At 42.7% G+C, this 25,909-nt stretch overlaps 1 protein-coding gene across 3 annotated transcripts in view; it reads right to left on the reverse strand.

Moving 5' to 3' along the window:
* Positions 1–5,974: 5,974 nt before the first annotated feature.
* The window catches only part of FLI1 (Fli-1 proto-oncogene, ETS transcription factor), a 145,284-nt gene continuing 125,349 nt past the window's right edge, over positions 5,975–25,909 (reverse strand). For 2 of the 3 annotated variants that reach the window (XM_064268880.1, XM_064268879.1), the window contains exons 6-9: positions 15,155–15,220; positions 12,666–12,725; positions 10,780–10,827; positions 5,975–9,289 (exon numbers count right to left, since the gene is read on the reverse strand). In XM_064268880.1, coding sequence (XP_064124950.1) covers positions 8,760–9,289; positions 10,780–10,827; positions 12,666–12,725; positions 15,155–15,220 — 704 coding nt within the window. In that variant the 3' untranslated portion in view covers positions 5,975–8,759. The remainder of the gene's footprint in view (positions 9,290–10,779; positions 10,828–12,665; positions 12,726–15,154; positions 15,221–25,909) is intronic. The other variant, XM_064268878.1, reaches the window with a different exon arrangement.

Below are 25,909 nucleotides of genomic sequence, written 5' to 3' on the forward strand. Positions count from 1 at the left end.
ACCATTTCCATCATGGAAAAAACAGTATTTTGTCCTTACTGGAATAGACACTTATTTTGGATATGGATTTGCCTTCCCTGCATGCCATGCTACTGCCAAAACTACCATCCATGGATTTAAGGAATGCCTTACCAATTGTCCTGGTATCCCACACGGCTTTGCCTCTGATCAAGGGACTGACTTCACAGCAAATGAAGTGCAGCAGCGGGCCCATGCTCATGGAATTCACTGGTCTTACCATGTTTCCCATCACCCTGAAGCAGCTGGCTTGATAGAACAATGGTATGGCCTCCTAAAGACACAATTATGGCACCAGCTAGGTGGCAATACCTTGCAGGGTTGGGGCAATGTTCTCTAGGAGGCTGTATATGCTCTAAACCAAAGTCCAATATACGGTACTATTTCTCCCATAGCAAGGATTCATGGGTCCAGGAATCAAGCGGTGGAAATGGGAGTGGCACTGCTTGCTATTATCCCTAGTGACCCACTTGCAAGATTTTTGCTTCTTGTCCCAGTGAACTTATGCTCTGCAGGCCTAAAGGTCTTAGTTCCAAAGGGAGGAATGCTCCCACCAGGAGGCACGTCACTGATTCCATTGAGCTGGAAGCTAAGAATGCCAGCTGGCCACTTTGGGGTCCTTATGCCTCTGGATCAACAGGCAAAGAAGGGAGTTACCATACTGGCTGGTGTGATTGATCCAGACTACCAAGAGGAAACCAGATTGATATTACATAATGGAGGTAAAGAAGAATATGTCTGGAAATGCAGGAGATCCCTTAGGGCACCTCTTAGTAATACCATGACCTGTGATTAAAGTCAACGGAAAACTACAGCAACTCCATTATGACATGACTACTAATGGCCCAGATCCTTCAGGAATGAAGGTTTGGGTCACCCCACCAGGCAAAGAACCAAGACCAGCTGAAGTACTTGCTGAGGGCAAAGGGTAGTGGAAGAAAAAAAAAAGAAGGTAGTTCTAAATACCAGTTAGGGCCATGTGACCAGTTGCAGAAGTGGGAACTGTAATTGTTATGAGTATTTCTGCTTTGTATGCATGCATCAGATATTTTTATTTTCTTCACTTATAAAATATAAGACGCAAATGGGGCTAGTGCGTTTTTGATTTATGTCTGTTAGTTGTATCGTGTTAGGTGCAAGTATAACTTTGTATTTATTCAGAGATTATGTATGGCTTGGGGAGATGTGTACAGATGCCAAGTTGACAAGGGGTGGACCATGATGTTTAAGATTGTGTGTTAACTTGGCTGGGCCATGATTCTCAGTGTTTTGGCAGTTGTATAATGTTGTGATCACTTGCCTGTTGAAATCTGATATGCGATCACCCCCATGATGAAATCTGCTAAGTGGTACCGGCAGGGGTGGGGACTGTGGCAGCTCACTGCTCCCTCAGCCTTCATCTCTTTACCTTCCACCACCTACTTCCTCCCTGCTTGCCTTGCAAAGGTTATTGGCTTGTTCTGGATCCAGCAGCTGTCTGTCTTCTGACCTGTAGTTCTTGGGACTTGAGCTAGCAGCTTATCTGTCTATCTGGGGATTTGTCGATCTTCATGGTCTGTGAGCAAGAGTCCTGCTCCTGGACCTGCCTATCTTGGGTTAGTCAGCCCCCACAGCTATGTGAATCAGGAGAAACCTTGCAGTCTTCCTCAACCTTCCCAACCTGTGAGCGGGAGCCCTGCTCTCCAACCTGCTTATCTTGGATTCACTAGCTTCTGTGGCCCCATGAATTGGCAAAGGCCTCTGTCCTGATCTAAGAACTTGGGACGGTCCAACCCCTACAATTGTGTGAGTTGTTTTCTTGATATAAATCTCTCTGTGTATACTTATACACCTTACTTGTTTTGCTTCTCTAGATAACCCAGCATAAGACAACCCATGGCCTAAATAAACATCATACATATTCTTTTTTCAATTGCGTGAGATATTATTGGTTAAATATAATAATTATCAATATTGGAAAACAATAACTCATTGCCGTTAAGTCAATTTCAACTCATTGAGACCCTATAGGACAGAATAGAACTGCTCCATAGGGCTTCCAAGGAGCAGCTGGTGGATTTGAACTGGTGACCTTTTGGTTAGCAGCATGAGCTCTTAACTACTGTGCCACCAGGGCTCCACTGATCAATATAGGTGTTATTAAATTTCTAGTGGCCATCGCCCATTAAAGATGTTTGAAAACAATAGATATTGATAGTATAACTTCCTTTGTATGGGGGTCAACAATATTTTTTGACATTAAAAACAAAAATGACCTCCTCAAGAGGGCTGTTCTGCAGTGTCCTGAACTGAGAGGAGGAATGGTTTTCACTAGAACAGCTCATGGGCTTAGTATGCCCCTCTTTGCTTGGCTTGCATTTTTTGTTTGACTGGATACACTTCATGGCATAGGCACAGAATGGGAGCGTGGGAAAAGTAATGGACTGGCAGCCAGAAGGGCAAAGATCCTGCTTATCCTCTGTGACTAGTCGGCTGTATGCTCCTGGGCAACCTATTGTTGTTCAACTTATTTATATATCAAGTTGACCCCTGACTCAAGGTGCCCCACATACAATAGAACAAAACACTACCTAGTCCTGGGTCACCCCATGATTGGTTACAAACCAGACCATTGTGATCCATAGAGTTTTCACTGGTTGATTTTCAGAAGTAAAACCAGGCCTTTCTTCCTAGTCCTCTTAGTCTAGAAGTTCCCCTGAAACTCATTCAGTATCACAGCAATGCTCAAGCCTTCATCGACAGACAGGTGGTGGCTGAACATGAGGTGCTCTAAACCTCAGCATTACGGAGATTAAATGCCAGCCCTCCCCTCTTATGAGGAGAAAATGGTGTCATGGTTGTTAGTGAGTAGACTAATTTAAAAAATGTGAAATAAATCATGGGCGAGTAAGTTCAGGGGGCAAGACCTGGCTAAAGTTCTGAGACTTTTGTAGAGGTGAGCAACTTAAGTCAGTGTTCAAATAGGACACGTAATGAAAACCTCTGAAGATGGTGAAAGACCCTCATAGTCTGGCCACCCCATTTTTCTTACAGCACTCAGAAATATGTGCCTCTTAGAATGGGAGATAGACCACTTGAAAAAAGCGGCCTATCCCGAGAAGGTACCAGGCTCAAAATGATCTCCTGTTACGGATGGAATCGTGTCCCCCCAAAATGTGTGTCAACTTGGCTATGCTGTGATTCCCAGTATTGCCCTCCATTTTGTCATCTGATGTGATTTTCCTATGTGTTGTAAATCCTATCTCTAAGACGTTAATGAGGCAAGATTAGAGGCAATTACATTAATGAGGCAGGACTCAATTTACAAGATTAGGTTGTATCTTGAGTCAATCTCTTTTGAGATATAAAAGAGAAAAGTGAGCAGAGAAACAAGGGTACCTCCTACCACCAAGAATGAAGGACCAAGAAGGGAGCGCATTCTTTGGACCCGGGGTCCCTGTGCTGAAGGGCTTCTAGACCAGGAGAAGATTGATGACAAGGACTTTCCCCTAGGCCCATCAGAGAGACAGTCTTTCCCTGAAGCTGGCACCCTGAATTTGGGTTTCTAGCCTCCTAGACTGTGAGAGAATAAATTTCTCTTTGTTAAAGCCAAAAAAAAAAAAAAAAAAGCAGCAGCCCAGTGGACCTCCTGTGGTCCGTACATACTACTCCTGTAGTAACCACATAGCCCCTTGACAACCAGGATCAATTACTCCCACCAGAAGAATAATCACCTTCATTGGCTGTTGGTTCACCTGCATGAGGAGGTCAGAATGTCCAGGAGGCAGTTTCAGCTTCTAAGTTATTGGAGACACAAATCAATATAGACCTTTAACTCCTTTTTCAGGAAAAAGGAACAACCAGATTTACTGTTCAAAGCTCTTCCCCCGGGAGAATCTCCATAAACACTGTTCTTCAGAGCCATCACTAAATGGGATTGTAGTGCTACAGTTGTTCACTTTTGGGTGGTGCCACCACATTGGGCAGAACCACGCATTAAAAACAAAAACAAATATATGTGTGTGTGTGTGCATCCATTTTCCCTATTGATGGGAAAATTGCTTGGCTGAGATAGATGTTTGCAAAAGCATCCATCTAGACCATCCTTAAACACACTTGGCCCTCCTCATCTCTCTTTCCACGCTTGGGACATGAATGCTAAGGTTTTATTTTCTCCTTTCTTGGAAGTCACTAGAAAACTCATATGTGTCTGTGAACATATACACTCACTCCACCAAAGACAACTTCGTTGTTTTGAATGTTGATAGCAGAGGGTATGCAATATAAAGAAAACATTAGAATTTCAATTTATTTTTTTAAATTAATATTTTATTGTGTTTAAGGTGAAAGTTTACACAGCAAGTTAGGTTCTCATTTAAGAATTTCTACACAAATTATTCAGTGATATTCTTTACATTTTTCACAATGTATCATTATTCTGCATTCCATCTGGTTGTACTAGTTCCAGTACTCTAGTTTCCCTTGCCTCCTTACCTTTTCATCTTTGCTTTAGAGTAATTTTTGACCATTTGGTCTCCTACAGATGATTTTTCTCAAAGAAACTCATTACTTATGAGTGATATTCTTTATTTTATTAGCCAATCTGTTATTTCAGTGGTGGCCTCAAGGGATAATCTTGGTTTAAGGTTTAAAGTGTATCTCAGGGCGATAGTCTCGGGAAGTCCCCTAGGCTCAGCCAGTCCAGTAAGACTGGAACTTTTAAGAACTTGAACTCTGTTCCACGTTTCTCTTGCATTCTATAAGGATCCATCTATTGTGACCCTGATCAGAAGAGTAGGTAGTAGTAGCCAGGCATCATCTAGTTCTTCTGGCCTCAGGGTCATTGTGGTTCGTGTAGACTATTAATTAGTCCTGTAGACTACTTTCTTCTCTGAGTCTTTGGTTCCCTTCTTTCTCTTTTGTTCCAGGTGAGTAGATGGCTGCTCACAAGCTTTTAAGATCCCGGACACTACTCAGCACACTGGGATGTAGAACTTACACTTTATGAACTATATTATGCCAACTCCCCAAGTTGTCCCACATGACTATGGTCCTAAGTCTAAAAAACCAATCTTGCGAGATGTTTGGTTATGTCTAAGAAGTATACTTACCTATGTCCCTGTGGTTTATTGCATATATGGATATACACGCTTTCACACACATAACTGTATATTCAAATGGCTGTAGTTATTTCTGTCTGTGCACAGATGTGTGCCCACATATTCACACTCATACACTTACATGTCTAGATACAAATTTGTGTAACCATACACATATTTCTGGTTGTTGTTGGTGTTGTTGCAAAATTATATTTGTCATATCCTTTATTAAAGGCATCCTTTTCTCTTGTGCACTTCTTAACGACATGGCTGACCTTGGTCAAGCTGTGTGCCCTTCACCCACATTTGATGCTACCTCTCCCATCACCAAAAATAACGAGTGTCTACTATCTCAATAGTGCTTCCCTCTCTCCTCCCCACTCCATCCCAGTAACCACCAATGAGCATTGGTCTCTGTATTTATATCTATTCTTGTCATTATGAAAATACAATCACACAATATTTGTTCTTTATGGATTGACTTATATCACTTAGCATAATGTCCTCCAGATTCATCCATGTCATAAGATATTTTGAGGAGTCATTATTATTTTTTATGGTTGCATAGAATTCCATTGTGTCTGTGTACCTCATTTTGTTTATCCATTCAGCCATTGATGGGCACTTAGGTTGATTTCATCTCTTTGCTATTTTGAGTAATGTTGCAAATGAACATAGGTGTGCATACACCTATTTGTGTCACTGATGTTAGATCTCTGGGGTATATACCGAGGACTAGGATTGCTGGATCATAAGGTATTTCTATTTCCAGTTTTTTGAGGAAGTGTATATACTGTTTTCTTTAGTGGCTGTAGCATTTTACAATTCCACCAGCAATAGTAGATGAGGGTTCCAATCTTCCAACAACCTCGCCAGCATTTGTTGTTTTCTGTTTTTTTTTTTTTTTGATCAGTGCCATTTTTGCAGGATTGAGATAGTATCTCACTGTAGTTTTGATTTGCATCTCTTTAATGGTTAATGATCCTGAGCATCTTTTCATGTGTTTGTTGGCTGCTTGAAGGTCCTCTTTGGTGAAGTGTCTGTTCATGTCTTTTGCCCATTTTCAAACTGGATTGTCTTTATGTTGTTGAGTTGTTGAAGTTTTCTATAGATTTTAGAGATTAGACCCTTATGAGATTTTTTTGTTCCTGAAGATTTTTTCCCAGTCTGTAGGTTCTCTGTTTACTCTTTTGATAAATTCTTTTATGAGCAAAAGTATTTCATTTTTAGGAGGTTCCAGTTTTCTAATTTGTCTTCTGTTATTTGTGCATTTGTACCCATGTTTGATCAATGTATTTTTATATCATTCTTTAAAATACTTTTGTGTTAGCTTTATAATATAAAATTAATGTGACAGTTTGTGTATATGGTTCATAAATAAATCAATGTGCATATATTGGGAATACATGCTTAACAAATTTAATGGTAGATGCAAGATTTAAAAAAAAATGGAGACCAATGTTTTGGAACACTTCCATTTCATTTAGGTAGACAAGTTGTCTAGAAGGTACTCAGTGCTACCCAGGGAAGGTTATCAAGGCTGTGTGTCTAATTACTTGCAATATCAAGGACTTTCCAGATCTCATTCTCTTGCATTATAATATAGAAGAAATGAAAACAAGCTATCTAACAGTGAAGCGATTTGAAGCAAGTCTCTTCCTTGGAAGAGAAAAGACTGTAAAACTCCACGTGGGTTATAAAATCCCAGCTTGGGACCAGAAGGAAGCAGGTAATCTTATTCTCTTTTTGAGTATCAGGAGGATGGCCACCTGGGTTCTCAGTGCTTAGTGGATGCAACAGAGTGAGATTTAATGGATAAGACTACCCTGGAGGGACCTAATTCCTTGCAACATCAAGGAACTTCCAGATCTCATTCCCTTGCATTATAATATAGACGAAATGAAAACAAGCTATTTAACAGTGAAGCAATTTGAAACAAGTTTCTTCGTTCTGGTTCTTGGACACAGATTACTACTGGCTTTGGCTGCCATCTTATTAACTCTCTGAGGCTGGAGAAAGACTTAAATAACACATTTCTAAAACATCTTCATCAACAATACCACCACCAACAACAAAATACATTGGTTTTGTACCTTTTGCTGTACTGCAGTGTACATTTGAAAAATTCTTGATGGTGCAAGAGGTAAATAGACATTTTCCCCTGAGAAACCTCTTTGATATAACGGGGTAAATAAGAAAACAGTGTCATCACTTCTGGGAGAAGAAGGCACAATTTATTTAGTCAAATTATTTTACAACATAGTCTTCATTGACAGTTGTCAGCTTAACACTTAATATAGTTAAAAAAGTCAACGATTACCTGAAAAATTATATATATTTTAATATCTAAAAAATATATTGCGTATATGGAGCAGGAAGGTCCCTCGTATCCACAAGGGAAAGTTTGGTTTCTTTTTTCCAAGTTGTGATTATTGCAGTCCTGTTATTTACAGATATTTCCAAGCATTACTGATTTAAGTGGATTGCTTTTACCTCCTTGTGCACTCCTGTTAAATAACTGCGCCAGTGCTTCTCTTTCTACTAAGTCGGTGACTCCACAACATCCTGTTTTTCACAACAGTCACATTATGCTTTTTAAAAACCAGCTATAAAAACATACAAACAGCCCAAATGTACAGATTGACAAAAGATGTACAAATTACACTTAAAAAAATAACGACGACTGATTTGATAGTAAAATTGTATTTGTGACCGAGGTCAACTCGTTTATTTATTCTTTTTAATTTTTTATTTACTTATTTTTAATACTGTGAGATATAGCAAAATAACTCTGCATAATTTATACAGTAAGTTGCCTTCTGGTTGGTTGACCCTGGACTGACGGTCTGACAAACGCACAGCGCTTGCGAATCTGCTTGTATTTAGAAATCCCTAAGACTCTTCCAAGTTCTGGGACCCACTGTCATTATTAAAAAAAAAAAAATTAGCTATTTAATTCTGTCTTTCTGTAATGCCTGTATTAGCATTAAAGTTCTGTATTTTCTATCTTGACTATTTCTAGAGACAATGGTCAGCCTAGTGCATCTTACCATTAAGAAGGCTTTTGCAATGCCCATGGCTTCTTAAATGCACACACGTGTTCTTTCTTTTAAATTCCAGTTGAGTTCTCACTGGCCTTACAGCCAACGTTCCAGTTGCCATCCACTGAATTAAGTCCTCCTAAAAGAAGATCATAAGCTTCTTGCCTGTGTTTTCACTAACACTCAAACAAGAACATGACTGGATAAGCCCATGATTCTTTACCACACCGAACCCCACAGGGTCCATGATGAGACCCGTGTGTTGTTAAGAATCTGCTTTGGTCATAAAAATATAAAGAGATTTTACAGTTTCTGTCCCAGAACTGTATAAAACCATTCCAGTAATCTAAACGTTTAATTCATAAGATGATAGGAGGTTGAGAATCCAAATTGGAGTACTGGCCCATGGAATTACCCATCTCTTTGTTGAAGGTAGAGGAAGCAAAAGTTACCAACATTAAAAAAAAATTGTTTTTAAAGAACAAATACAAAGGTTCTATCCAACAAGAAAGAACATCCAGTTTTGTTTGCTCTTCAAGGCCGCGTGTGTCCTTAGAGTCCAAAGTGTCCTGGGAGCGGGAGAGCCAGGGCTTTGGCTAGAAGGCCACCGACGATTAAGCTTCTAGTAGTAGCTGCCTAAGTGTGAGGGCACGTGGGTGTTAGGGTGGCGGGGGACATTGGGGTTGGGGTAGATCCCGCCAGTGGGGGAGGTCCAGTATTGTGACGCTGCTCCGAAGAAGCTGGAGGAAGTGACCGGCATGGAGGAGGGGTGGGGAGGGACAAAGTTCACCTTCTGTTGGTGGGTGTGGTAGGAAGGCATGTAGGGGATGTCAGAAGGGTACTTGTACATGGACGACTCAGTCGGATGTGGCTGCAGGGCCTGGGCGATGCCGTGGAAGTCAAATTTGTAGGCATACCTTTTGCCATGCACTTTGGTCATAATGTTTTTGTCATAGTAATATCGGAGGGCCCGGCTCAACTTGTCGTAATTCATGTTGGGCTTGCTCTTCCGCTCCCCCCAGCGTCTGGCCACCTCATCGGGGTCCGTCATTTTGAACTCCCCGTTGGTGCCCTCCCAGGTGATACAGCTGGCGTTGGCACTATCAGAAAGCAGCTCAAGGAGGAATTGCCACAGCTGGATCTGCCCGCTTCCTGCAGGCAGGGAGGCAGACAGGAGAAGACAAGATATCTCAGCCAGGGAAAGTCAGAACCCAGTTCCCTAAACATAGGGATTCTCACACCCGTTCTCAGAGCGTTTCCTGCTAGACTCGACCTATTTGACAACACTTTATCATTGTTGGTTTGCTTTTCTGCTTGCTACTGAGATTGATATAATACAGTTAGAGCTTAAGATAATTTGCCCCCCCTCCCCAAAAACCAGTTGCTGTTGAGTTGATTCCCACTCTTGGTGACCCCATGTGTGTCAGAATAGAACTGTGCTCCATAGGGTTTTCAGTGGCTGATTTTTCAGAAGTAAATTTTCATGCCTTTCCTCTGAAGTGCCTCTGGGTGGACTCCAACCTCTAATCTTTCAGTTGGCAGCCAAGAACCTTAACCGTTTGTACCACCCAGAGATGCCCAATTTGTCCGAAGGCCTGGTAAAAGCCGAACAAGGGAAGGAAGTGCTAGCTTTGCCCAGAGCTAGCTGTGTGATCCTGGGCAAATCACCCCTTGCTTCCTTTTGGCAAGTTTTTCGAATCCCTTCTTCTAGGAAGGCCTGAATCACTGTCTGATCTCTACTTGGTGGTGATGTCCCCCAAAGGTCTTCCCTGGCACTGTTAAAGAGAGCTGCTGGCCAGGTCCTGAGAGGTTTGTCAGGTTTATAGGAAGAAGCTTGTGGGCACAGGTTTCAGGCTGACCCGTACCCAGATTGCACCTCAGCAGTCTTAGTGCTTGGCTCTCAGCTGTAGATTCCATGGAGGATGACTTGGGCAGAGAGGAAAATTACAGGAGAAGGAGCTGTGTGGTGTCTGTCCCACATAGGGACAGACAGGGACTAGAGAATGGCAGCGACTAAAGAATGGGCATGGACGGCCATGAATTAAAATATGGGTTGAGAGACCCCGACAGCACTAAGTTAACAGAGAAAGGAAGATCTTTATTATTGCAAAGGGCCTCTTAGCTCACTCTCTCAATGGTCTTGTTTTAGAAGAACCTGTCTGAAAGTTATTTTTAATAACAAACCCTGAAAGTACCTTGTCAAATTGACATTATCTGTAACTTTTCAGGGATACACCTCTTTCATAAAGCCAGATAACTCTGCAGTACTTTCTAAAGTCAAGAATAAAACACTTTTGGAAGATGTACCTACTTGTTCCTCGCATTGGGGAGATAACTGAGAGCTCATTGGAAGCGTTTTCTTTTTCCTCCATCTTTCCCTACTGAAATGTCTACCTGTGGCCTTTATCACTAACCTAAAACTCAGTGGCAGACATGCAGTGCTAATGTCTGTTCTCCAGAAACACCTTCAGCTAAAAGACATCGCTCTCTGAGAGTAAACCCTGACCTCTCATTTGTACACTACAGAAGCTTTTGATGAAAGCATATTTCAAGGATAGAATACATGCTACTCTCCAGTCACGTGTCTGGACATGCAAACAGAACATTCTGGAAGAAAGTCTTGCAGGCCAAGGTGAACTCACCAGGATTGGCTAGGCGACTGCTGGTTGGGCCCAGGATCTGATATGGATCTAAGGAAACCAAAGGGGAAATTTGCTTCACTGTTCTCAAAAATATAAAAACAGCAGGATCATTAATAACAAAACCCTACAGGTTTATCCTTTTTTTTTCAATACCATAGGAAAGCTTGATTTCAGAAAACTTTACTGCTTTCCCATGCATATCTCAAAGGTCTTGATCACAGTTATGGTCTTCATCCCAATAATTACAGAAACGACATGGAACAGTAATGGTGTCACTTTTTCATATCAAGTGTCTAAAATTTATAGTTAAAGCTGTCATTACCCAAAACAAAGTAATGAAAATATTTGGAAAGGAGCTGGCTAATATTCAATCACACAAAAAATAAATGAAAGGACAGCTTAGTCAATGGGCTTTAGGAAGATCTAATAAAAATTGTTTCTCTGATGTAGCATAAAGAACACAGACTGGAAATAAGCAGCCTGGGTTCTAGCCTCAGCTATGTCATGAACTAAATAACTTGTTGGACAATCTCTGGATATCAGTTTTCTCATCTGCAAAATGAGTAGGTTGGGCTACTGGATTCCTATGGTCCCTTCTAGTACAACACCCTGTGATTTTAAGCTTGGAAATGGCCACTCTAACCAGAATTTGTATTTTAGCTATAAAATGACTATTCTTAAAATACCAGTTTACTTAAAACTTATGTGATTATTTAGCCATAAAAAAATCTTTGTAATACTGGTTAAGGTGAAGTTTGTCTTCTTTTATTCAGTTAAGGAAATCATGCTAGAGAGCTGGATCCCAACTTGGCATGTTGTCAAATACTTTGTAAAATTTTCCTATATGAATTTTTTTTAATCAACAGAATTTTTAGTTAGAACCACGGGTTAACTTGGAGAGTCTTCAAGGCCATTTAGCCCACTCTTCTCCATGCACACAGTATGACAACTAAATATTTTTGACAGACAATGTCTAATTTTGTTGTTGTTGGAGAATCTTTAAAACTCTCTAAGTCTGACTTGTCATGTTTCACAGTCAGCAAGTCCTTTCTTAATCTCTCTGAGAAAATGGAGGTCAATTTTCACTTGCTCTGCCTTTTAGTGGAGATGAAGACAATGTTTGTCCTTCCCAAAGAATACGGCTGGTTCAGAACCATACTATCAATTGTATCACATAGAGAAGACAGAGTAGAGCTGGGTCTCAGAGGTCAGCACACAGCTGTCTTTCAGATTTATGAAGGACCTTCTACAGAGAGGGAGGAACAACACTCCAGAGGGCAAAACTAGGAAGTTTGAGTGGAAGTTACAGGGAGGTGGGCTTCGGCTTAGACAGTGGAATCAAGCTTAGCAAGGGAGTGAACTCCCAGTGCTGTCACTATTCCAGTAGAGGGGAGGAAACCATAGGACTGAGATGTTATAGACCTCTATGGTTCAATATTCTATCCCAGGTCCATGGCTTTAAAAATCTCTTTGCCTTTAATTGTTAGCCAGATCCATCGCAAGATGAAAGTAAGGTTTGGTGATGCATAAAAGACCTGGACAGGAGCTTGGGAGTCTGAGGTTATAGCTCTAGTTCTCTCAAAAACCAGCTTTGTGGCTTTTTAGCAAATCACTTTATCTCTCTGGACCTCGGTTTTTTCTTTTATACAGTGAGGCATTGGAGTATTTAATCTCTACCCTCCTTCCATTTCTGATATTTAACAAGTCTCTACCTGATTCCAGTACCTCTTACTTAATTCACAGATTGACTACAGGAAGTAATAATATATAATTTGAAAGAAAGGTGACAACAAATGTAGTATATTGTTTACATCCTCCATCAGTTGATCATTGGCATCAACAGCTACGCAAGAAACAAAGGAGACTGCACATCCCTGGACAGTTACCTGGTTGGGGCCGTTGCTCAGTATTCTTACTCATCGTTTGTGCTCCTCCAAGGGGAGGACCTGTAGAAAGAGGAAATGAAATATGAGAAGTGGGGCCATCTTCGTCTTCCATGAGAGGAGAGAAAAATCTTCTCACATGCCCTCCAGGAGGACCAACTTGCTTTCTCATTCATTCATTCATTTATTCATAAATATTTTTCTAGAATCTGCTATGCACTGGCACTGTTCTAGATGGTGGAGATTCAGCAACGAAGAAGCAGCTCCTAGTGGAATTTACCTTTTAATGGAGGAGACAACAACAAACAAATACAAAAAGTAAAACATATAGTATAGCATGTTTGATGGCATTGGGGCTGTGGATTTAGTTTTTAAATAGGAAATTGAGATATCCTCAATATGAAGATAACATTTGAGCAAGGATCACCTGCCTCCTGTACTTCCATGTTTTTTAAGTTCTCCTCTACAGTATCTTTCACATATGTTCCTTCTATTCTTATCATCTCTTCTCTAATTTACTTATTTCTTTATTACTATTTTATGTTTTTGTTGCTGTTGTTGGGAATATAGATAGCAACGGATATATCAAGTTTCTACACGTACATTTCAGTGACATTGATTGCATTCTTTGAATTGTGCAACCATTCTCATCCTCTTTTTATGAGTTGTTGTCCCCCCATTTATGTAAACTCACTGATCCCTAAGTTTCCTATCTAATCTTTTGAGTTGCTGTTGTCGATTTGATCCCACATAGACAGATTTTAAAAGAGCATAATGCTCAGGGAAGATATTCTTTACTAGTTAAGCTACACTATTGTGTGGTTTTAATAATACTTTAGGGGATATTTTTGGTTTAAGGTTTAAAAATTATCTTAGGACAATAGTTTTGGCATCGTCCAGCCTCCATGACTCCAGAAAGTCTGAATTCTATGGGAAGTTGAAATTCTGTTCTGCACTTTCCCCCTTTCAATCAGGATTTTTCTATAGAATCTTTGATCAAAATGTTCAGTAATGGTAGCTGGGCACCATCCAGTTCTTCTGGTCTCATGGCAAAGGAGACCGTTGTTCATGGAGGAAATTAGCAATACATTCCATATCTTCCTTCTATTCCTGTCTCTCCTTCTTCCTCTGTTGCTCCAGGTGAATAGATACCAATTACCTTGCCTTGGATGGATGCTTGAAAACTTTTAAGACCCCAGGCACTACGCAACAAATTAGGAAGTAGAAGAGAAGCCCTAAAAAGTTTATTAGGCCAATCAACTGAGCTATCTCATGAACTTTGGTTTATGGTGATCAAAAAATCACATTGATTAAAGGTAGGGTTGCATAGCCAATTAGTGTAATTGCTGTCAATAAGCTGTACACCTGTAAAAAGTTGAATTGGAAAAAGTTGTGTGATAGATATATTTACAATGACAAAAAAAAAAAAAAAGAGTAGCTGCTGAGGCTGCTTATGTATAACCAAAAACCTCATGGCATTTGGTTCCTTGGTTTGGAGGTTTAGGCTGTTCTCTATTTTAGATCTGCATTCCTTCTTACATGGTCTATGGCTTCATCTAACTGATATCTTCACCACTCCTTTCTCTTCCACCAAACTATCATATGTTATTTTTTGTTGTTGTTGTTAGGTGCCATCGAGTCGGTTCCGACTCATAGCGACCCCATGTACAACAGAACAAAGCATTGCCTGGTCTTGCCATCCTCACAATTGTTGCTATGCTTAAGTCCATTGTTGCAGCCACTGTGTCAATCCATCTTGTTGAGGGTCTTCCTCTTTTTCGCTGGCCCTCTACTTTACCAAGCACGATGTCCTTCTCCGAGGACTGATGCTTCCTGATAACATGTCCAAACTATGTGAGATGCAGCATGCTTTTTGGCCACTTTAATCTCCCTGAACCATTTCATTCCACTGGTCAAAAACTTTCAGTGATTACTCACTGACTACAGAATTCAGGTCTATCTTCACAGTGCCCTTCATGACTCATTTTCTATTGACCTTTCCAGACTTCTTTCCCTTCACACATCTTAATCTCCAGGAAGTTGGAGTCCTAGCTGACTTTCAGACATAAGCAAAGCTTTTAGGTCTTTCTCCAGGCCCCCACCTCTGCTGGGCGTGTCTTCCCTCTCCACTTTCACAGGCCCAAGTCCTGCCTCTCCCAGAGCTAACTCAAATGGTTCCAGGTCCACAAAGCCGTCCTGATATCACCCAGAGGAAAAGTTATTTGTGTGAATGACTCCCCTTCCCTGTTAAGGAAACAGTCCACGTCTGGTTCCTTTTGGTGAACTCCTTAGTGCAAACTGTTGTGTGCCAGGCAGACAAATATTGAGTACATGTTATTGAAAGGGATCTTGGTTCTTGCTTGTACAATTAATTTGTAATCTCAACCTTTTTCTTGAAAGAATTTCCTTCATTACCCATGTATGACCCTGTTTTCCACCCCTGTCCTGAGATAAATATTTTCCTCCTAAAGAGTGGTATGACATGTACTTACTTTTGTTGAGGCCAGAATTCATGTTATTGCCCCATCCTCCTCTCCTGACTGAGTCATAAGAAGGATCTAATAAAAACAACAAATAGAGGTACATCAGCATCTCCTACTCTTCAGAAAGGTTGCATGAAAATTACCTCTTCGTTATCAGGAGAAATTAAATTTAATTCAGTAATAATTTTTTAAGCATCACTAAATTCCAGAAGTTTACTCTTCCTCTGTGGTGGAAGGAATTAGAACTGTGAAGTTGAGATGATTTCAGTCTTATATGGGAGCCAAAGTATTGGGAAGAACCCTGAATTTCAAATTATAGTCAGAGGATTGGTTCAAATACTAGCTGGGATGGGTAAGTAAAACTTTTCTGAGCCTCAATTTTCTTTAATATGGAAATAAAAAATCTAAGTAGTTTATCTAGTTATAGGGTTGTGGTAATGATCAAATAAGAACACATGTGAAGTACTTTTTTATAAAGCTTTCTATAAACATAAACTAATTCAAGGCTAGAGAGAACAACAACAAAAAAATGTCTATAGCTGTGTAGAAAAGCCATCTAAGCAGCTCTGAGGAGATTGGGAATGTCTGGACAAGTGAAGACTATCTCAGAGCTCAGGACTAGGAGAGCTGCTGGAAGACTGCCTCCAGCCCTGCGTTTCAGCCACATTCCAGCTCTCTTGGGCCTCCAGTGCGTTTCTGTTGATAATGGAGAGGGTTGGGCCCGATGACCACAGAGAAAGGAAAAGGGCTAGAGGCCTGGTGGGAAACAGGGTTGACTTAAGACATGAGAGGATGGAGAGCTGCTTCCCACCTGGGAGTGACTGGAGGGGTGCCTCCGGATTGTCTTGCAAAATTGTCCATTGAACCTGAGCATTTGTGACCCCAACTTCTTTCTTGAAAGAATCCACTTGTCTATACACTCTGCTCAGAAATTACTTAACTAGCTGGCTGGAAACATCCCTCTTTTCCTTTCTCATGGAGTGAGTCCCTCTGAGACACTGAGCAGGGATAGCAGAAGAGCTGAAGGACACAGAATTATGACTTTGAAAGTTTTTCCATGAACAACAAAGAAACCATAAAAACCATCCAAACAAATGGAGCACAAACCTCATCAAACAACAGTCTGACAGGGTGAAACACAAACCATTCCCTTCCACCCCATCCTGAGCCTCTCAGACAAATGAGAATGAGAGAGAGGAAGATAGATGGGCTCATCCGACTGCCTCGTTTCTGGCTCAGAAGAACCAAGAGCAAGAACAATTTTCTTTTGGAAAAATCCACGTGCGCATGCACATTCCTCATGGCCCTGGAAAAGCCAGTTCAGTTTTTAAATTACAGACTTCAGCAAATGGCATGAAAAGCAAAACAGAAAGTGAGGGGGATGGGATGGGGAGAAAGGGCAGAGAAGGCCAAGCTCAATTCATGTAATTCGCCTGCTTTTATTTTCATTTGACTTTTTCCCCCAGAGTTCCTCCAGTAAATAGACTCTTCTTCTTACTCAAAAACAAAACAAAACAAAACCAAACAAACAGAAAAACCAACTTGTTTATGTGCTTAGGATGAACGCTCTGATGGGCATCTTCTGGGATTTCTTGCATAGGTCTGCAGAGTACGTACAGTGCGGGTATAAACCAAAGGAAAGTTGAGACTCTTCGATGTTTTTTCTTTCTGGATAGGGTCGATGGTTAAGCCTCCAATAATTCATTTGGAACTAACTTCTTCAGTGTATGGTATGCTCGGCCCTACAGCGGGTGTGAGGCAATATGAAACAAGTTCCCTGTGCTGGCATTCAAATATAAATATGTAGAAACATGAATCATGTGTCACAGGAGTGGAATAGATATGAAGGGCTACTAGAGGTTAAGGAGGGACAGGGGAGTGTAACCAGGGTGGAAGTGGCCCTCATGGGGCCATGTTACTTGAATTAGACCTCTTTGGAGAAGAAAGAGTAAGCCATGCAGGCGGGGGCAAGGACAAGTGGGGGGTGAGAATGCGGACATAATGTCTGGGGACAAGGTTGGGTGGAGCTGTATGACTAAAGTGGTCGATAAGAAAGGGTTAGAAGACAAGGCTGGGGCCGTGTCCAAGGCTCTGGGTGGCCTTGATGTCAGCTAAGCAAGCTTTGTGACAGGCAGTGGGAAATCCAGGGAGGATTTGAAGGATGCAGGGACAGAATGAAAACAGGGTGTGGTGAAGAACGAACCTCATGGTGGTGTGTAGGGCAGATAGGAGAATCAGGGGAAGGAGGCGATTTAAGTAGGAATAGAATGGAAAGTGAAAACAGAAAGTGACACATTTAAGCAAAAAAAAAAAAAAAAAAAACACTGAGTTCCAGGAATTGGTGTGTGTGATCTGAAGCCCTCATTTCTGACTTACTGTCCTGATATAATCTCTGTCTCAAAATTTTTTACTCAGCTTTCTACTCAATCATTAGTCCACAGAAGTCTTCAGTTCTCTCTGAAAGCTTTGTTATGACCACTCAGAAGAAAAGTTTTTTAGTCCCAATTACAGCCATGGCTATAGTTACATTGACTTCTTATCAACTTTTCTTCCTATTCTTTTATTCTAGCTCCTGGTTCAGAGCAGACAGGCAAAGTTATAGAATGAATAAATTCCTTCTAGCCCTGGTGGGTGACCACTGGACTTTCCTCCAACTCTAAATGACCAATCAAAGCCTGAAGTTGGTGCCTTATCAGAGAAGTGGCTGCAAGCCCTGATCTCTTCTGGCAGCCTGAGGAGGAATACAGAGTTAGGAGGTAACGAGATAAGTCTCCTACAGGCTACCTCAGGGTGAAAGCCCGGCTGAGAGAACTTTAGATGTCCCATCTAAGCCTACAGCCCTCGGACAGGTACAAAAGGAAGTGACAGAAACAGAGGCCACAGAGCCATCAGCCTTGCTGTGTTCTCCCTGTGAATCTAATAGAGTAACGACGGGCAGCGTTGTAAGCTAGAGTCTTCAGCAAATGGGGAACACAGCAGCATGTGGAGCCCAAGCAACGAAGACCACATGTCTCCCTTTCATTTGCCCTTGCATTCACTCTATTTGCAGAGAAAGTCCTATCACTGGCTGCGAATTCACCAAGGACAGCCTGGATCCATGTACTCTGGAGTTAAACAACACATTCCGAGGGCTCTGGGGTCCTCAGGGACATCTGCCAAGTGTGAGATTTAAATCCAAACCAGTATTTCCAGAGTGATCCCTACTGCAAAGACAAAGCATGAAGATGGAGAAGTCCAAGGCCAAGAATTAAGGTCTGACATTCTGCCTTAGAGGAGAACCAGAGCAGCTTTACAGATTAATTGAGATATTCATGAAAATCCCCAGCAGAGTGCCCCGCACACAGCCTCAGTAAATGTCAGCAATTGATATTAGTATTTACAATAGTACTATAGGTCCACCAGCTGCTACCTTAAAGGCTGGCAGTTCGAACTCACCCAGCAGTGCTGCAGACGAAAGGCCTGGTGAACTGCTTCTATAAAAGTTACAGCCAAGAAAACCCTATGGAATCATTCTACTCTCTAACACATGCAGTCACTACGAGTGGGAAACAATTAGATGGCAATGGGTTTGGTTTTTTTCTTGGTGGTGGAAACTGTTAACATGCTCAGCGGCTAACAGAAAGGCTGGAGGTTTGAGTCTACCCAGAGGCAACTTGGAAAAAAGGCTTGGTGACCTACTTCCAAAAAATCAGCCATTGAAAACCCTATGGAGCACAATTCTGTTCTGACACACATGGGGTCGCCATGAGTCAAGGTCAATGCCATGGCAACTGATACCTTTATCAGATGCCTAAGAAATGTTCACACCCAGAAACACGTTCACCAGCCTACCAAAGACAATCACTTCCTCTCCCCTTTCAGCACTCCCCCTTACTCTGCTCTCCTCTTTCTTTTTTTCACTCGTCACCTAATTTCCTCAAAAATTAATTCATATCTGTTGTGGACTGTCAGCATCTCCCACCTAACTGTGAGGTCCACAAGGGTAGGCATCTCTCTTCTGCTCTCTGCTCTCTGCTACGTCCAAGCACCTTCAACAGTACCCAAACAAAACCAAAAACCAAACCCAGTGCCGTCAAGTCGATTCCGACTCATAGCGACCCTACAGGACAGAATAGAACTGCCCCATAGAGTTTCCCAGGAGCACCTGGTGGATTTGAACTGCCAACCCTTTGGTTAGCAGCCGTAGCACTTAACCACTACGCCGTCAACAGTACCCAGCACACAGTAAAGCACCCAAAAACTATTTGCTGAAAGAATGAATGAATGAATGAACTGGGTCGATATTTTCTCCTTCTTGGTAAGTAGACTCAGTTCCTCTCATTGTTCACTCTATCGACAGCTGAAGAGAATTCAGCACTCCTGCTCCAACATGCACACTAAACTCCATCTCTACGTGGTATAAGTCTGAGGCAACAAGGAATGTAGGTTATAGGCCCTTATGTCCCCTCTCAGTATCATGGACAATAAACCACCCATGAAGTAGACATAGGCTACAAACTTGCCCCCATGGGAGATATAGGTCTAGATGCTATGCACTGAAGTTGTCTGTGCTGTATTTTATATATTTTTAAACAATATCATTGTTGAAAGGAGGGTTCAATTTTTTTCCTACTAAAAGTCAAGCAAGTGAAAACTTAGCAGTGTGGTCAGCTCTAGTCCCAGATAAAAACCAAAACCCACTGCCATCCAGTGGATTCCAACTCATAGCGACTCTACAGGACAGTGTAGAACTGCCCCACAGGGTTTCCAAGGCTGTAATCCTTATGAAAAAAAAAAAAATTTATTTTTAATCCTTATGAAAGCAGACTGCCACATCTTTCTCCCGCAGAATAGCCAGTGGGTTCGAACCACCAACCTTTCAGTCAGCAGTCAAGTGCTTTAACCACTGCGCAACCAGGGCTCCTTAGTCCCAGACACACATGCACACATGCATACACACACACACACAGACAAATATGTGTAAAACAAAAGTAGAAAAGCCTGGACAGGGACTTAATCCAACAACTCACATTTCTGCAAAAACAATATCGCTTTTGAGCTCCTTGGCACCCCAGCGGCTGGTCAGTGGATGGAGGTGCCAAGGAGCCGCCCAAGTACACTCAGAGCCAGCCCAAATGTGGTGCACATAGTCTGCTTTCTGAAAACTGACTTCTACAAAGACAAGCTTGAGGCAGAGCCAAGGGTGCAGTGTGCAAAAACGTGACCGTGAGGGACCCGCAGACAGAGCTGATGATCTCAGACCTTGTCTGTGGTGGCCAAAGGCTTTATCAGCAGAAAATCACACCCTGCTTCCGACAAGCTCACTTTTTACTTCAGTGAAGCCTGACACCGGTGGCTTTATGGAGAACCCAGATGACAAATCCCATTGGGATTCTTTTCAGAGACGTCACCAGAAGGATCTCATCTGGCGTTAATGGTTTGGGGGAGTTTGAAATCAACTTTTGCCAAAGCAAAGAGGCTTGAGCCTTGTCCTGGTAAATCTGGGAATTGCCAGCCATTGTGCATAACTCAGCCTCTGTATAGGATGGCCTCAACAGTATCTCCATTATGTGATGCTCAGGGTGGCTGCTCTGGACACTAAATGGCCTCTTAGTTTCCAGGAGAGGCTTCCAGGCTAGAGAAATGTAAGTGTGGAGGTTTTTTTTTTTTCTGAAAAGTCCCTGTTGGGAGGAGAAAGCTTTTTCTGGACACAACCCCATAGACATCACAGCGTTAGCTAAGTTTCTATGTGAAGCTTTCAAACTGGTCCTACATCTGGCCAAGTGTCTCAAGACCCCTCTTTCTGTCTGATGCCTTGGGATGGCATCTGAGGGCCCAAGTGTATCCACCCACACATGGCCCTCCACTCTGTCATGACCTCACCCAGAGGCTGAGACACAGGGATACCAGCACACAACAGCCTCTCTCTCCCTCCTGCATGACACAAGGCCTTGCTCCCAATGACTTTGTGGAAAAAGATGAATTTTCCCTGAAACTTCTCATCGAATTTCTGGTTGATGCTGAAAAGATTGGCAACACCTAGCCCTGTTTATCCTTGGAAAGCCTAGCTTCTGAATGCAGGCCTTTCAGCTGAGGACTGGGCAAGGCTGCTCATGCTAAGAGCAGGGGCCTGGGCCAGATCCAGACCTCCTTTCTTGAAAGAGGGGAGTGCCAAAGGAGGGATGCTCAATTAAAGGGTGGCCCTGAGGCTTCCCAAGAAAGAACCTAGCCCACCAGAGGAAAGAGATTAGCCAGACTCTGACAGGAAGAGCTGTGGAGGGGAATAACAGGTTTTGTTGTTGGGCAATCAGACAGGTTCCAATATGACTGGTAGAGGACTGGAGCTAATGATCCTTTAAGAAGCCTTCTTCCTCTGAGGTCCCGTGATTCCAACAGGCCCAGTCTCAGAGGAGGACAGGACCTGTTGACAACCAAGCCAACAGGCTGCTCTCCTCTGGGCGTTCCTTGGCTCTGCCTTTGACACTGTGCCCCACCAACAAATGCACGCTCTGCATCATGGGCCTTCCAACCCACAGCTCACAACCATGACCTTCCTGTCTGCTCCTGTTTCTGCTGTAATCCCTGCCCTTGGCCCTACAAGTGACCACAGCAATACTGATTCCTTCTCGTCTGACCTACAGTCTCAGCCTACTCAGGCCCTAGCCTACTGGCCTGGCATCCCACTACAAAAATGGTGCAAAGGTGACTAGTGCGAGAGGAATCAAAGTTGATGCAGAGCTTAGGATGCCATCAGGAAGGAATCCTTTCTCCCTGCTGGGCCTCGGGGTTACTTATGGTTACCACACAGAGGTTAGAATCAGACCAGTTTTCAAATCCCAACTCTGCCATTCAGTCTGTTGGCTAAGTGAGCTTGGCGGAGTTAAGCTACCTTTTTGATCCTTGGGTTCTGCTTCTCTAAAAAGGACCGATAGCAAATGTTTCAGAGAGTTGCTATGGGGATTAAATAAGTGTTTGATAGGAGTCCCTAGGTGGCACAAATGGTTAAGAGTTCTATTGCTAACTGAAAAGCTGGAGGTTTGAGTCTGCCCAGAGGTACCTGGGAAGAAAGGCCTGGTAATCGACTTCTGAAAAATCTATCACTGAAAAGCCTACAGAGTTCAGTTCTACTCTGACACACATCGAGTCACCATGAGTCAGAATTGACTTGATGGCAACCAGCAAATGGTAACTTAAAAATATACACAATATATGTATAGTCTACTCAATCTTGCTTGCACCTCTAAAACGTTTACAATGGTGAAATGAAGTTAAAAAGTACATCAACATCCCACTGGCCTCACCCCTTTGGGCTCAAGGAAGAATGAAGGAAACTAAAGACACAAGGGAAAGACTAGTTCAAAGGACTAATGGACCCCATCTACCAAGGCCTCCACCAGACTCAGTCCAGTACAACTAGATGGTGCCCGACTACCACCACTGGCTGCTCTGACAGGGCTCACAATAGAGGGTCCTGGACAGAGCTGGAGAAAAATGTAGAACCAAATTCTAACTCAGAGAGAAAGACCAGACTTACTGGCCTGACAGAGACTAGAGAAACCCAGAGAGTATGGCCCCCAGACACCCTTTCAGCTCATTAATGAGGTCACTCCTGAGGTTCACCCGTCAGCCAGAAACCAGACAGGCCCACAAAACAAAATGAGACTAAAGGGGCACACCAGTCCTGGGGCAGCGACTGGAAGGCAGCAGGGAACAGGAAAGCTGGTAATAGGGAATCCAAGGTTGAGAAGGGAGAATGTTGACATGTCGTGGGATTGTTAACCAATGTCATACAACAATGTGTGTACTAGCTGTTTAATGAGAAACTAGTTTGTTCTGTAAACCTTCATCTAAAGTATAATAATTTTTTTTTTTTTTTTTTAAAGTATGTCAAGGAAGGCCTTGGAAAGGAAGAGTAGCCTCAGCTGAGCAGCCTGGGGACCATAAAAGAGAAAGGAGCATTCCATTCTTTTGTCTCTAGGTCACTGGTTTCCACATTTGAGTAGAGTATGGTTCTCTTTTCAAAGATAAGTCCTGGCCCCTGATTGGAGAAACACTGCCCTAGAAGATAGTGAGGGATGGTGGTTCTGGGCTGTCTGTTGGTACACTGTTGTTAGCTGCCATGGAATCAGTCCCTGACTCATGGAGAACCCATGCACAGCATAATGACATGCTGCCCGGTCCTGTGCCATCCCCATGATCAGTTGTGGATCAGACTGTTGTAATCCATAGGGTTTTCAGTGGCTTATTTTCAGAAATAGATCACTAGGCTTTTCTTCTTAGTCTACCTTGGTCTGGAAGCTCCACTAAAACCCGTTCAGCATCATAGCCACACACAAGCCTCCATCGGTGGGTGAGTGATGGCTGCACGTGAGGAGGACTGGCTAGGAATTGAACCCAGGTCTCCTGCATGGAAGGCGAGAATTCAACCACTGAACCGCTGCTGCCTCCGCTGGTATATTGGCTTAGGTATTATTATCCAGCATTCACTGATGGTACCTCCTCTGCCCTCCCTTGCCCGGTATGTCCCTTCCCAGCCAGGTCCTGGAGATGAGTACTGGGTCAGCACCTCATTTCAACCCGTTCTATAGGGCAGCTCAGCCTTTGCTAAGGTGGCATCTTATGTCCCAAAGAGCAAACAGGAGCCTGGCTGCCATTGAGATCATGGTAGGAGGGAGATACCCAGGGAAGGTTTTCCTCAGACTTGGAACTCACAGAATAAATAAATAAATAAATAACATCCTGGATCAGATTTCCTGAGCTCAAGGATCTTGTCCTGGAATCCAAACAGCCCTTCAGCCCCAGCCCCAGGCCTGCTGCGGAGCACAATGGAGGCACTGTCTAAAGTATTACATGCGCGAAGGCAAAGAGGACATATGAGAAAATGCCTGAAAAAATGGGTGGTTTTTAAGTATGAAAAGTTTGGAATGCCAAGTGACACATTCTCAGGGCACAGCCTAGCCAGTCACGCGAGGCTCCCCAAAGAGCACGGGGCTCTGTCATCTGTCATTTTCTTTCTCTCCTGAGCTCTGTGTATGCATCTAAATGACCTCTTATTTCACGAAGGCCTCAAAGTGGGATCTGGAGTGCAGCCTCTCGGGTGGTACAAACGGTTAAGCTCCTGACTACTAACCAAAAGGCTGGTGGTTTGCACTCACCCAGAGGCACCTTGGGAGAAAGGCCTAGTGATCTGCAACTGAAAGTTCACAGCCTTGAAAACCCTGTGGAGTGCAGTTCTGCTTAGCAGACACGGGGTCACCATGAGTCGCCATCGACACAATGGCAACTAACAGAAACAACAATATGTGGAAAAGCAATTCATAGTGAGTAGGTTACTCAGATGTTTGTCAAAACTCCCTTTGGACATTGGACCATGTAGATGCAACTCAATTTGCATACTTCTTTAGTTAAGTCTGCCTCAGGTTTAACAGGATTCCAGGTAGGAAACAGAGAACTTACTGGTTCACTTGGGCAACAGGGCTTGAGGATGAGTGAGGGTGGCCTATGCTTACCCTCCTCTGCCCTGCCAAGAACCCTGGCTGGATCGCTTACCCAGAAAATTCCACTGCCTGGTGGGCCACAGTGAGGTTGCTCTCACCTTCTTTGGCATTCAGCATCTTTTTCTTCCAAAGTTCTGGAGGTCAAGGCTCACTGGTAAAGGTCTCAAGCTTATTGTCCCTATCTTGATCAACCTTCTAGTGTACTTTTTGATAACTTACTTTCCTTGCTAGGTGGTAATCTTTTGGAAGAGAGGGACTATATCTTAATCACCTTTGTTTAGCTTGTTGGGCATAACTGATACTTTATCTCCCACAAAACATTCCTTCATTCAACAACATTTCCTTGAATACCTACTGTTGTGCCAGGTATTATTCTATGTACTGAGGATAAAACGATGACTAGAGAAATCCTTGCTTGATGTAGGGAGTTAACACTCAAAATAGATAATAGCCTATGTTGTATATTAGAAGACAGTAAGTGTTATGAAAAAAATACAACACAGGAAAGGGAGGAGGCAGTGCTGGAATGGGGAGGGTCTCATCAAAACTGTATAATCTGACTAGAGACCTGACCCGTCCAATGTTATGAACGTAGAGCTCTACGTAGCACCAAAATTTTCCTCTGACAAGCAATGGGACAGCCCTACATTCATTGCCTTACATTGACTGCAATGTCCTCTGGAAAGTCACTTCCTTTTTGTTTGTTTTTTATTTGGTGAGAATTGCTTTACAGTGGAGGAAAGCAAAAGTAGCTAAAAACTTGACAGCTCCTCTTTGACCTTAGGTGAGAGACAGTGAACGGGAGATGAGCTCAGCCTAGTAAAGATTTCACTACTTTTTGCATATTTAGATTCAGGGTAATTGCCCAGTCTGTGGTCTTAGACTCACACTGATTTACAATTGCCTTTCAAATGAAGAAATTTAAAATTCCAACACTTCTCAGTGCCTTGACTTTTGACCTGTGTCTAAGGTGGTTTGCAAGAAACAGCAATTCTCTGGGGTCAGTGGGGGAAGGTGGCCAGGTTTGTTCATGCTGAAGGACACTCGAGCTCTTGTGGCCTTGTGGGCGAGCACTGAATACTCTAGTCCCTGAGTCCTGCATCCACACATCACACAGAATCACAGTAGTTAAGAGAAGAACCATCAATTCTTGGTAAGTGGAATGTGGTCTCCCTTATTATATTATAGAATCAGAGGCTACTTCTCAGGCTGGAAGGGACCTCAGACATTATCTAAACCAGACATGCAAATTAGCACAGGCCTGGAGGCCCAACGCCTGAGAGAAAGC

The sequence above is a fragment of the Loxodonta africana genome, chromosome 15, assembly GCF_030014295.1.
Source record: "Loxodonta africana isolate mLoxAfr1 chromosome 15, mLoxAfr1.hap2, whole genome shotgun sequence".
NCBI classification, from domain to species: domain Eukaryota; kingdom Metazoa; phylum Chordata; class Mammalia; order Proboscidea; family Elephantidae; genus Loxodonta; species Loxodonta africana.